Source organism: Orycteropus afer, unplaced genomic scaffold, assembly GCF_000298275.1.
Source record: "Orycteropus afer afer isolate SDZICR_OR568_19922 unplaced genomic scaffold, OryAfe1.0 scaffold00418, whole genome shotgun sequence".
NCBI lineage: Eukaryota > Metazoa > Chordata > Mammalia > Tubulidentata > Orycteropodidae > Orycteropus > Orycteropus afer.
The window spans coordinates 2,823,759-2,836,144 of NW_006922005.1; the positions used below are offsets into that span (position 1 = coordinate 2,823,759).

The window sequence follows — 12,386 nt, forward strand, 5'->3', positions numbered from 1 at the left end:
AAAATTAAAACATTGATCGACTGGTTCAAGTATTGTCAAGATAATTTCTCCATAATACAGTTTCCCATTAAGCTTTCATGAAATAATTTTGCATCCATTGATGACAGCTGTCTAGATCCATTACCTCATTAGAAATTATAAAGTGATTTTCCAGTTCTAACATTTCATTTCCTAGCTGGAATTCTTCTATTAAAAAAAGAACTTTCCCTCATCAACAATTTGCTTTATCCTGAAATATAATTTATATAGAAAGGCATAAGTAATGCTTAATAATTTATCTTCATTTTAATTGAATTTCATAATAATGCATGCCCTGAAACCTCCAAGGATGACCAATAAGGTTGTAATTTGTTCTCTTTTTAGGAAAATTGTTTCAAACTCATGGATATGCTCAAAAAGTTTCTATTAATTGTACTCATTCAATACTCAAATCGTCCCATTTTAAGCAGTAGAAACCCTTCCAACCTGGCTTGTGTCCTTCTGACACAATTTAATTTTTCCTTAGTATCTTTTTTTGCCTTCTTGTATAACAAGATGGATCAGGCTGATCTTTGTACATTTACAGCCTCAGACCTAGGATAAGCTATTTCTCCAAGTGCTATAGTTGGTTCACTTTAGTACGAAATAGTGTTGTAAGACTACAATCTGAGTATTAGAGGCAGTTTTTGTTACTAGTTTTCAATGCTTTAAAACTTTTCAATGGTCTATACTAGAAAATATATATTTTTAAAAAGAAAATATCATAAATACATACTGATATTTTCATTTCAAACTTAATATTACAGAGTTTAAATTTAACTTCTCATTTTTTATTTGATTCTCTTTTCTCTTACACTGAAAATATTGGTTACTAACCATGTTCATGGGAGCTCTGGTAGCATAGTGGCTAAGACACTTGCCTGTTAACCAGACGGGTGGCGGTTCAAACCCACCAGCCACTCCTTGGAAGGAAGGTTGGGCAATCCTACTTCCGTAATGATACTGCCTTGAAAACCCAAGGAGGGGTCGCTATGAGTCGGGGCTGACTCGACGGCACATAACAACAACAACAACAACAACAACCATGTTCATATAATTACTTATTTCTTTTATCCTTTAAATAACATTAACATTTTCATTAACATTTCAAAATAACAGTATCAATTAGTACCACTTAATAGGTTGTTGTTGTTGCTATGTGCCATTGAGTTGGACCCGACTCACAGCGACCCCTCCTTGGATTTCTGAGGTGGTATCACTACAGAAGTAGATTGCCCAACCTTCTTTCCAAGGAGTGGCTGACGGGTTTGAACCAACAGCCTTCTGGTTAGCAGTCAGTGCCTTAGGCACTACGCTACCAGAACTCCTACCACTTAATATAAAATTACCAAAAAAAAGTTTTAAATTTCTTCTTTTTGTTCTTAGAATATCTCCTACTAAGAAAATAGAGTCCAAATAATTTAAAAATGTCCTTTTTCTGTGAGGTTTGTTTTTAACACTCCTTTATATTTAAATTATATCCAGCTGACATTATTTCACTGAAGACCTTAGTTAAATAAGTTAATTAAGTGACCTTTGAGGTCACTGATGGTCTTTTCACCAATGTCCTCAAATTCATCAGCCTTTCAATATCTTCATCTTCTTGGATGTGTATGAATCATCTAACTATTTATTCCTTGACAAGATAAAAGAGCTCAACAGAAGATCTCAAAAAGCAGCTTGAGAAGATAAAGCCAATTACTATAATGAAATGTGCAAAGCCCCAGAGTTAGAAAACCCAAGGGAAGAACATGCTCAGCATTTCTCAAGCTGAAAGAATTGAGGAAAAAATTTAAGCCTCGAATTGCAATATTGCATATTTGCTTCTATGGGCAAAATATTGAATGATGCCAGACACATCAAAAAAAGAGGGAAGGAATACACAGAGTCACTGTACCAAAAAGAATGGGGCTGATGTGCATCCATTGCAGGAGGAAGCATATGATCAAAAACCAAAGGTACTGAAGGAAGAAGTAGAAGCTGTACTGATGGAACTGACAAAAAACAAGGCTTCAGAAATTGACGGAATACCCATTGAGATGCTTCAACAAACGGATGCCCTGCTGGAGGCACTCACATGGTTGTGCCAAGAGATTTCGAAGACAGCTACCTGGCCAACTGACTGGAAGAGATCCATATGTGTATACATTCCTAAGAGAGGTGATCCCACAGAACGTGGAAATTATCAAACAATATCAATATCACATGCAAGTTAAAATCTTACTGAAGATAATTCAAAAACAGTTGCAGCAGTATATTGACAGAGAGCTTTCAGAAATGCAAGCTGGATTCAGAAGAGGACATGGAATGAAGGATATCATTGCTGATGTCTGATGGCTCTTAGCTGAAAGCAAAGAATACCAGAGAGATGTTTACTTGTTTTATTGACTATACAAAAGCATTCAATTGTGTGGATGATAAAAAATTATGGATAACATTGAGAAGAATGGGAATTCCAGAACATTTGATTGTACTCATGAGGAACCTGTACATAGATCAGGATGCTGTCATTTGAACTGAACAAGGGAATACTACATGGTTCAAAATCAAGAAGGGAGTGTGTCAAGGTTGTGTCCTTTCACCATACTTATTCAACTTGTATGCTGAGCAAATAATCTGAGAAGCTGGATTATATGAAGAAGAACATGGCATCAGGATTGGAGGAAGACTCATTAACAACCTGTGATATGCAGATGATGCAACTTTGCTTGCTGAAAGTGAGGATGACTTGAAGCACTTATTGATGAAGATTAAAGACGATAGTCTGCAGTATGGATTACACCTCAAAATAAAACAGAAAGCCTCACAACTGGTTCAATATACAGCTTCACAGTGGATGGAGAAAAGACTAAAGTTTTCAAGGATTTCATATTACTTGGTTACACAATCAACAGCAATGGAAGCAGCAGTCAAGACATCAGATGATGTATTGCATTGGGTAAATCTGCTGCAAAAGACCTCTTTCAAGCGCTGAAGAGCAAAGATGTCTTCTTGAAGACTAAGATGCACCCAACCCAAGCCATGGTATTTTCAATCGCCTTTTATGCATGTGAGAGCTGGACAATGAATAAAGAAGACTGAAGAAGGGTCGATGCTTTTGAGTTGTAGTATTGGAGAAGAATGCTAAGAGTACCATGGACTGCTAAAAGGACTAACAAGTTTGTCCTGGAAGAAGTGCATCCGGAATGCTCCTTGGAAGCAAGAATGGCCAGACTTTGCCTCACCTACTTTGGTCATGTTGCCAGAAGGAACCATTCCCTGGAAAAGGATATCATGCTTGGTAAAGTGGAGGGTCAATGAAGAATGGGAAGGTGCTCAACAAGGTGCACTGACACAGTGGCTGCAACAATGGGCTCAGATATAGCAAGGCTGGCACAAGACCAGGCAGTGTTTTGTTCTGCTGTGCATAGGGTTGCTATGAGTCAGAGATGACTCAACGGCACCTAACAGCAATAACATCAACATTTATTCCTTGAGGCTTCCTTCCGAGGAGTGGCCGATGGGTTGAACCATCAGCCTTTTGGTTAATAGTCAAGTGCATTAGACACTACGCCACCAAAGCTCCTGGTTCTCCTAGCTCCTAATAATACTCTAGACTCAAAACCTGGCAATCACCTTCAACATCTGCTTATTATTCTTAATATTCTCTATCCAACTGTCAAAAATATTAATTTTTTGCTTCAGAAATTTCTGTTTATCCCTTCTCCACTCTCAGTTGCTATCCTAGTTCAGTTTTTCACACATCTAGATTAACCTCATATTGAATCTCAACATTGTCATGACTCTCCTCTTTTCAAAATGTTACTAAAACTCTTCCCCACTTTGCTCTCCACACCACTACACTTAACTTTCCTTCTACTATTTTTGTTGTAAGAATTAACTAAAATATCCATGGGACTACTTGGTAAAATAACACTGTGTCTTTTCCACATTATAAACTCCCTGAGTTACAGTCTGTTGTATAGGGAAATGCCTCCAAGAGGGATATAATTATTAGTCAAGCAATGATTTATTTGGTAAAGGGTACCTGTTTCCCAAAATTGAGTACCTATTTACTAGTCAGAGAAAGATTTAGAAGATGAAAATGTACATTTGCAAAATGTATCAAAAAAGTAAAAATATAAGAGAGGAACCAGAACTTTTCCCATGATTATGGAAGCAGAGAACTAACTGAAAGACACATTTGGTTGCAAAGTTACTGAAATCATTCTAAAGATCTTAAGAGGTTTAAAATATTGGCTCTTGAAAGCAGGACAAGATGATTTTTAGCAATGTTTTTAGCCTTGCCAATTGTGAATACTAAACAACTGATATGAGTATGCCTTTTGGAAAAAAAATATTTTAAATTCATTTAGGTAACTTTCAGCTTTGATGATCTTGCCCAATTTTCTTTAGAAGCAAAATTCAAGTAAGTGTTAATAAAAAGAATTATTAGAAACATTTTGATAATGTTATAGTAATTCAGTCAAACAAGTTAATAGTACCTTCTTCAAAATTAATGTTTTTACACTGTCGTCCTAAATCATCCACGCGATATTCCCTTAAAAAGAAAAACATGAAATACTTAACTATTATTTCCATTAATATGATTGATTTTGTATTATTTTCAGTGTTACAGTATTTCTGTATTATAGTTCATGTATATTAACATAAGTTATTCTATAAATCCACTTGTCTATAAACATTATACCAGTGAAAGGAAAAACAATAAAGAAATCGCCTAAATCTATCACTAGCATTCTATTTTTTCATATTCTAATATAATTTCTTTTAATGGCTTCTGAGTAATAAAATTATTATCAATGAAATATAACCAATAAAAATATGTAAGTTATTATGTATGTATGCATTTATTATGTATTATTATTACCATATCATCATATAAAATTTTTAAAACATTCAATTTCTCTAATGTAGAAGATCTACATTAGTAAGGTAATTTCTAGTCATTTCAAACATTAGTTATAAATGTTTTTGGACTCTTGGATAAAGCACTCTAAGGAAACATAAAGTAACAAAGCTTCTATAGTTTTAGAAAATTCTTTCTATTGTATAAAAGATAATAGAGAGACATTACAAAGAACTTTTGTATTTAAGGCTGATAAACCAAAAAATTAAAAGAAAAAAACCAAACTCACTGCCATTGAGTTTATTCCAACTCATAGCTACCCACTTTGGGTCTCCAAATCAGTAAATCTTTAAAGAAGTAGAATCTTTAGAGAAGTAGATTGCCCAGTCTTCCTTCTGCATAGTGACCAGTGGATTTGAACCACCAACCTTCTGGTTAGCAGTCAAATGCTTTAGGTACTATGCCATCAGAGCTCCTTATTTAAGGCTGATACTAATCCATTAATCTACTGCTACTTTCATGCCACTGCCCTACTTAGAAACCTATAGTGAGTAAATCATGTTTAAATCTCAAATATTCAAAGACTGTCATAATTTGTTCTCATTTATAAGATTGTCTATTATTTTTAGTTGTAAGTACTACATAAATTATATAATAAAAAAATAGGAACACATCTATAGATATCAAAATCCAAGTACAGACTTCACAAGTATAATTATCTTCCAACAATGGCAACTAATTTTACAAAATTAATTTTATTGTTTCTAATTACCTTAATATAGTAAGGATCAGAATAATATTTAGAATTCCCAAGAAGGCGCCAAGTAAAACTGGTGCTGTATACATGTTTATCTGCAGATCAACAGCATCCCATGTCACGCCCTTTTCACCAATGAGTGCAAAACAAGTCTGAAAAACTTATTAAAATAAAATACATACAGATGAATTATTATACATGAGGCAGGCTTTTTAAAAATGTGAAAGAGTGTACCACAGAATTAGAAGTAACATTATGAAATCACCCATCTATACCAAGTATTCCCAACAGGAGTAATATAATATAGCCCTAAAGGGGAGATAGTTGGTACTTGGGGAGTGGAAGTATAGAATGAAAAAAAATTACTCTTCTTATAAAGCACAGATATACATAAAAGATATACAGAATACATATGGTAGTAAAGTTTCATGATACGGGAAGATTAAGAAATAAATGTCTAAAAAGACTACTAAAAGAGGGGCAATAATTAAAGAAAGGGTGAGAAACAAATCCACATGCATTCACAAAAAATTATACCTTAAATAAGTTGTGAACATTTCCTTTCTTTAAAAAAAAAAAACCTCCACAGAAAATTTAAATTATATAATTTCTGCCATAAATCAATTGGAAAAGATTAATCAATTTCACTACATGGAAGTGTATGTCATGAATATGTCACCTAAATTACAGTTACTTAATGTCATTTTAAAATTTGAATCTGTGGTAAAATTTCCATAAAAGAGTACTGGTTGCTGTCCTGACTTAGATTCTTTATCTTGCTCTGCCAATAATTTGTTTATAACCATAGGGTCAAGATTAAGTAAGACATAACATCTAAAGCTCTCAGAACAGTACCTACTAGCACTGAGTAAACACTCATAAATGTTAGTGTTTTTTGTCACATTCATTTTTATTGGGAAAGTCATATAATCTCTTCAGATCTTGTTGTTGTTAGGTGCCATTGAGTCGGTTCAGACTCATAGTGACCTTATGTACAACAGAACAAAACACTGCCTCCTCACAATTGTTGCTATACTTAAGCCCACTGTTGCTGTCCCTGGGTCAATCCATCTCATTGAGAGTCATCTTTTTGGCTGATCCTTTACTTTACCAGCATGATATTGTTCTCCTGGGAATGACAACATGACAAAAGTATAAGAGGTGGAGTCTCACCATCTTCACTTCTAAGGAGCATTCTGGCTGTACTTCATCCAAGACAGGTTTGTTTTTCTGGCAATCCATGGTATATTCAATATTCTTCACCAACACCATGATTCAAATGCATCAATTCTTTGATTTTCCTTATTGTTTACCCAGCTCCCACATGCACAGGAGGCTACTGCAAATACCAAGGCTTGGGTCAGGTGCCCCTTAATCTTCAAAGTGACTTCTTTGCTCTGTAATACTTTAAAGAGGTCTTTCGCAGTAGATAAGGAGCTCTGGTGGCATAGTGCCCAAGGCATCTGACCCAGAGGGTTGGTGGTTCAGACCCACCAGCCACTCTGCAGAAGGAAGACTGGGCAATCTACTTCCATAAAGATTTACCACCTTGGAAACCCAAAGGGGGTCACTGTGAGTCAGAATCAACTTGATGGTAGTGAGTTTGGTTTTTTGGTTTGCAGTAGATTTGCCCAATGCGATACGTTGTTTGATTTCTGCTGCTCCACAAGTGTTGATTGTGGATCCAAGTAAAATGAAATCCTTGAGAATTTCAATCTTATCTCTTATTGATCATGATGTTGCTTATTGGGTCCAGTTGTGAGGATTTCTTTTTTTTTTTAACGTTGAAGTGCAATCCACACTAAAGGCTGCAGTCTTTGATCTTCATCAGTAAGTGCTTCAAATCTTCTTCACTTTCAGCAAGCAAGGTTGTGTCATCTGCTTATCACAGGTTGTTAATAAATCTTCCTATAATCCTGATGCTACATTCTTCTTCACATAGTCCAGCTACTCAGATTATATGCTGAGCATACAGACTGAATAACAATGGTGAAAGGATACAATCCTGATGCACACCTTCCCCGATTTTAAACCATGCACTATCCCCTTGTTCTTTTCAAATGACTGCCACGTGGTCTACGCACAGGTTCCACATGAGCACAATTAAGTGTTAAGGAATTCTCATTCTTTGCAATTTTATCCATAGGTTATTATGATCCACACAGTCAAATGCCTTTGCATAGTCAATAGAACACATGTAAACATCTTTCTGGTGTTCCTTGCTTTCAGCCAAGGTCCATCTGACATCAGCAATGATATCTTTCATTCCACATCCTCATCTGAATCCAGCTTGCATTTCTGGAAGTTCCCTTTCAATATACTGCTGCAACCATTTTGAATTAACTTCAGCAAAATTTTACTTGCATATGATATTGTTTGATAATTACCACACTGGATCATTGTTCTTTGGTATGGACACAAATATAGATCTCTTCCAGTCAGGTGTCCAGGTAGCTGTCTTCCAAATTTCTTGGGATAAATGAGTGAGCACTTCCAGGATTGTGTCCATTTGTTGAAACATCTCAATGGGTATTCGGTCAACTTCTGGTGTCTTGTTTTTTGCTGATTCCTTCAACACAGCTTGGATTTCTTCCTTCTATATTATTTGTTCTTGATTATATGTCACCTACTGAAATGGTTGAATATTCACCAATTCTTTTTGGTATAGTGACTCTGTATATTCCTTCCAACTTCTTTTGATGCTTCCTCCATCATTCAATATTTTGCCCATAAAATACTTCAACATTTCAACTCGAGGCTTGAATTTTTTTCTTCAGTTCTTTAAGCTTAAAAAATACCAAAGGTTTTCTTCCCTTTTGGTTATCTAACTCCAGGTCTTTGCACATTTCATTGCACATTGTACGTTCATACTTTATTTTGTCTTCTTGAGCTGACCTTTGAAATCTGTTCAGCTCTTTTATGTCATCATTTCTTCCATTCATTTTAACTACTCTACTTTCAAGAGTACGTTTTAGAGACTCTCTTGACATCCATTTTAGTCTTTTCTTTCTTCCTTGTCTTTTTAATGACCTTTTGTTTTCTTCATGTATATGTCTTTAATGTCATCCCACAACTGGTTTGCTCTTCAGTTACTCGTGTTCAATGCAAATCTATCCTCGAGTTGGTCTCTAAATTCAGGCCTACATTTACTCATACATAATGTAAAATGTTTAAAGGAGATCATTTTAGAATTTTTTTTTAAAATATTTTTATTGTGATTTGGGTGAAAGTTTACAGAAAATTCACTGTCCATACAGCAGCTCACATACACTTTGTCTCAAAACACTGGCTATAATTTACCACAATGCAATAGCTCCCCTCTCACTTCCTCCCCATAGTTACCTCTTCCTTGTGTCCTTCCCTCCCATGCACTCCTGCCCCTTGAGCTGTCTCCCTGTGCATACACAGCCCTTCTATTCTTTAAAGGAGATCATTTTAAAAATGCTTTTTGGGTGGTTAAAATATTTACTGAGAATCTATATCTATGGCAGATACGGTATTAAGTACCAGAGGTAGAGCAGCAAATAAAAATGATTTAGATTACGTTCTCTTTATTTGACATTATGGTGGTAAGGTTCAATTATTCTACGTTTGTGTCTATATTTATTCCAGAATATTAAACTGAAATATTAGATTTTGGTAAAATGACAAATTAGATTCCCTTCTATTGACTCTTTTCTTGGCTGAGTAGAAGGAAGCAATGGAAACTGGCAGCAGGATGGGAGAGAGGGTTAATGATGAATTAATTGAATTAGATTCATACTGATGATATTCATAATTAGGCTTTGGAAAGTATTAAATCTCATTAGCATCAATTCATGAAAGTATTGGAAAAAGACATTAAAAAATTCTTAAAGGTAAGGACAAAGGGCAAAAAGGGAATGACCTTCTTTTAACTTCCTTTAAAGCCTTCAGTCTAAAGATTTTGTTTCTAATAAACATGGAAAAAGAAAGGAAACTCTTACACAGTAGTAAGCTAAATAACTGACAGAACATATACTTTGGAGTCGGACAAGGTAAGTCTGAACTATCTTGGACAATTTACTTAAGTTCTCTATGCCTTGGTATCCCATTTGTAAAATATGACTAACAGCACTAAATTTAAAGGACTACTGTCAAAGTTAAATAAGTTGAGACATATAAAGAGTAGAACCTTGATGCCAGTTCCAAAAATATTAGTTTCCCTCATTTTCCCTTTAGCAATGAGGTTTTATCATTTGATTTCATTTAATATTTGAATCTCAAAGGTTTTCCCAGTTCAAATTCAGGTATTGACACGTGAAAAACACCTACCTGGACCAAGAATGAAACCTAATGCTTGACATGCACTTGTGTTTGCCATGGCACTTGTTCTTTCCTGAAGGGAAGTAGCACCAGCAATATATGATCTAACAACCGCTACATTTCCTAAGAAAAGACACAACAATCCAAGTAAAAGAAATATCCTTTGGTTTATAAAAAATCAATTTAATTTGGCTTTATGTGGAAGAATAAATATTGGTCAGTGACACAATCACTGCTCTCTCTTTATGAACATCAAAAGCACTTAAGATAATTTTAATGTGTAAATCTGTCAATTAATGGAACATACTATTTTTAGTAATATGAAAACACAGTTCAAGATATTGATGAATGAAGAAATGGCATTACTGGAATGTCAAACTTTTTTGATCATTAAATACTGAAAAAGCACTGAGTGAACAGCATAACACTGATTGCTACAACAATTTTAAAACAAAAAGTGTTACAAACTCTGTATGTATGGAACTGTAATATAAGAAACAGGGAGGGGGGAACCCTAACAATTTAACTGAAAGAATTTATTGAACAGCTATATGTTCAAGAGATTGCCCAGGCTACAGACTATAAAAAAAAAGTATCCTAAATAATCTCTACTTGGCAAAATAGTTTACCATCTAATTAGTGAGAAAGGATGAAAACTATGTAAGACAGTACATAAGCAAGTGCCACAAACATGCCAGAGAAATGAAAGACATGTAAGAAGTACAGTAGCTAGAGAAAACTCCATGGAAAAGGTAGAACTTGAACTGAATGTTGAAGGATAAAGAAGAGACGTACTCTAGGTAAAGGGAATATGAGCAAAGGCAAAATGATGGGAAAGGTACTTGTGTGATTGCAATAAGAGAATGATGGGATATAAACTGAGGGGGAGGGGCAAGGTCAGATGATAGAGTACCTTAAATGTCAGGATAAATGTGAACTTAAAACAATCAAACATATACATATATATATATATATATATATTACCTGCTCCAAATCCCACCAATCCACGAGCAGCCAACATGTAATATTTATTATGAGAAGCTGGGATGTGGACATATGCATAGAGGCAGTTGGCTGCCACCGAAATGAAGATGGAGATAATAAGAGGTTCTTTTCTGGGTCTATAATTAGACCATAAACCAAATATAGGTGAAGCTACCATTTGGCCAAGACTAAATGAAGCAATAACCCAGCCCAGAAAACTTGCATCAGCTGTCTGATCAATCTGCAGAAAAAAAAAATTATAATGCTTTAAGAATTGTTATTCAAGAAAAGCAAAGTTTAAAACATAAATACAATTGTCTGACCATGTAACATTTCCAATTAAAAAAAGAAAAATAACAAGTCTAACATATAGGTTTTGTAGCACTATTACTTACAGTAAGATATTCAAGCTTCTGGCATTCTAATTAATGTGCTAATTATTCATTGTACACCTAGAAAAAATGCATAGGAAGCCTCATCTTTTAGAAAGATTATGGAAATTCATGGATTATATATTTAAAAAAAAATATACTCACACTAAATACAGCAATAGGAGCTCTGGTAGTGTAGTGCCTAAGGCATTTGACTGCTAACAAGAAGGCTGGCGGTTCAAAGCCACCAGCCACTCCTCGGAAGGAAGATGGGGCAATATACTTCCATAGTGATACTCCTTGCCCAAGGAGGGGTCTCTATGAGTTGGATCAACGGCACATAACAACAATAACAACAAATAGAGCAATAACATCATGAACATCTAATATGAAACATGATTTTATTCTTATAAAGTAAATATGATAATTTAGACTTGTGCTCTCTCATAAGCTAAATAGTCCTTAATACTGAAATCTACTTTTTAAGTGGGCACAACAGTCAAATGTTTAAAGAGGATAATAAAAACATAGAACTTAAAGACAATTCTCTCCTTAGATTATTCTTCCTTTCTACATAGACACTGCAAGATGCTACTACCTTAAGAGCGTTTACATACTATGATGAAGGTTAAGGGAAGAAACAAAAGATTATTAAAATTCAGAAAAAGTATTTTTCAAAAATGGAAAATTTTAGCCTAGAAAAGGAACTGTGGAGTAAATCATCATATTTTTAAAAAAAATTTATGGTAGGCTATATAATGGTTTAGAAAAATAAGAACGATTAAATTTTAGAAAATAAGTTTAAATAAATAATGGTAGATGGTAGAACAACTTAATAAGGAAAACTATGGACTTTCCTCTCCTGAAGAAGATACATTAAAACAGAAATATTTAGGTACATTTTTGTTTATGGGGGGATGAAATATAAGAGTGAATAAAATAAATGATGTACCATATTCAAATGTTCTAGACTTAAAAATCTCTCTCATTGTAGACATTCTGGTTTTCATTTTCTACCCCTACATATGGATAATGTTCTTGATATCTTCCCACAATTCATCTGGCTTTCGGTCACTGGTGTTCAATGCATCAAATCTATTCTTTAGATGATCTCTAAATTCAG

At 34.5% G+C, this 12,386-nt stretch overlaps 1 protein-coding gene across 1 annotated transcript in view; it reads right to left on the reverse strand.

The window, feature by feature from the left end:
• The window catches only part of MFSD8 (major facilitator superfamily domain containing 8), a 102,087-nt gene that overhangs the window by 15,531 nt on the left and 74,170 nt on the right, over positions 1 to 12,386 (reverse strand). The window contains exons 4-7 of the mRNA XM_007953838.2: positions 10,893 to 11,133; positions 9,918 to 10,031; positions 5,640 to 5,784; positions 4,503 to 4,558 (exon numbers count right to left, since the gene is read on the reverse strand). Coding sequence (XP_007952029.1) covers positions 4,503 to 4,558; positions 5,640 to 5,784; positions 9,918 to 10,031; positions 10,893 to 11,133 — 556 coding nt within the window. The remainder of the gene's footprint in view (positions 1 to 4,502; positions 4,559 to 5,639; positions 5,785 to 9,917; positions 10,032 to 10,892; positions 11,134 to 12,386) is intronic.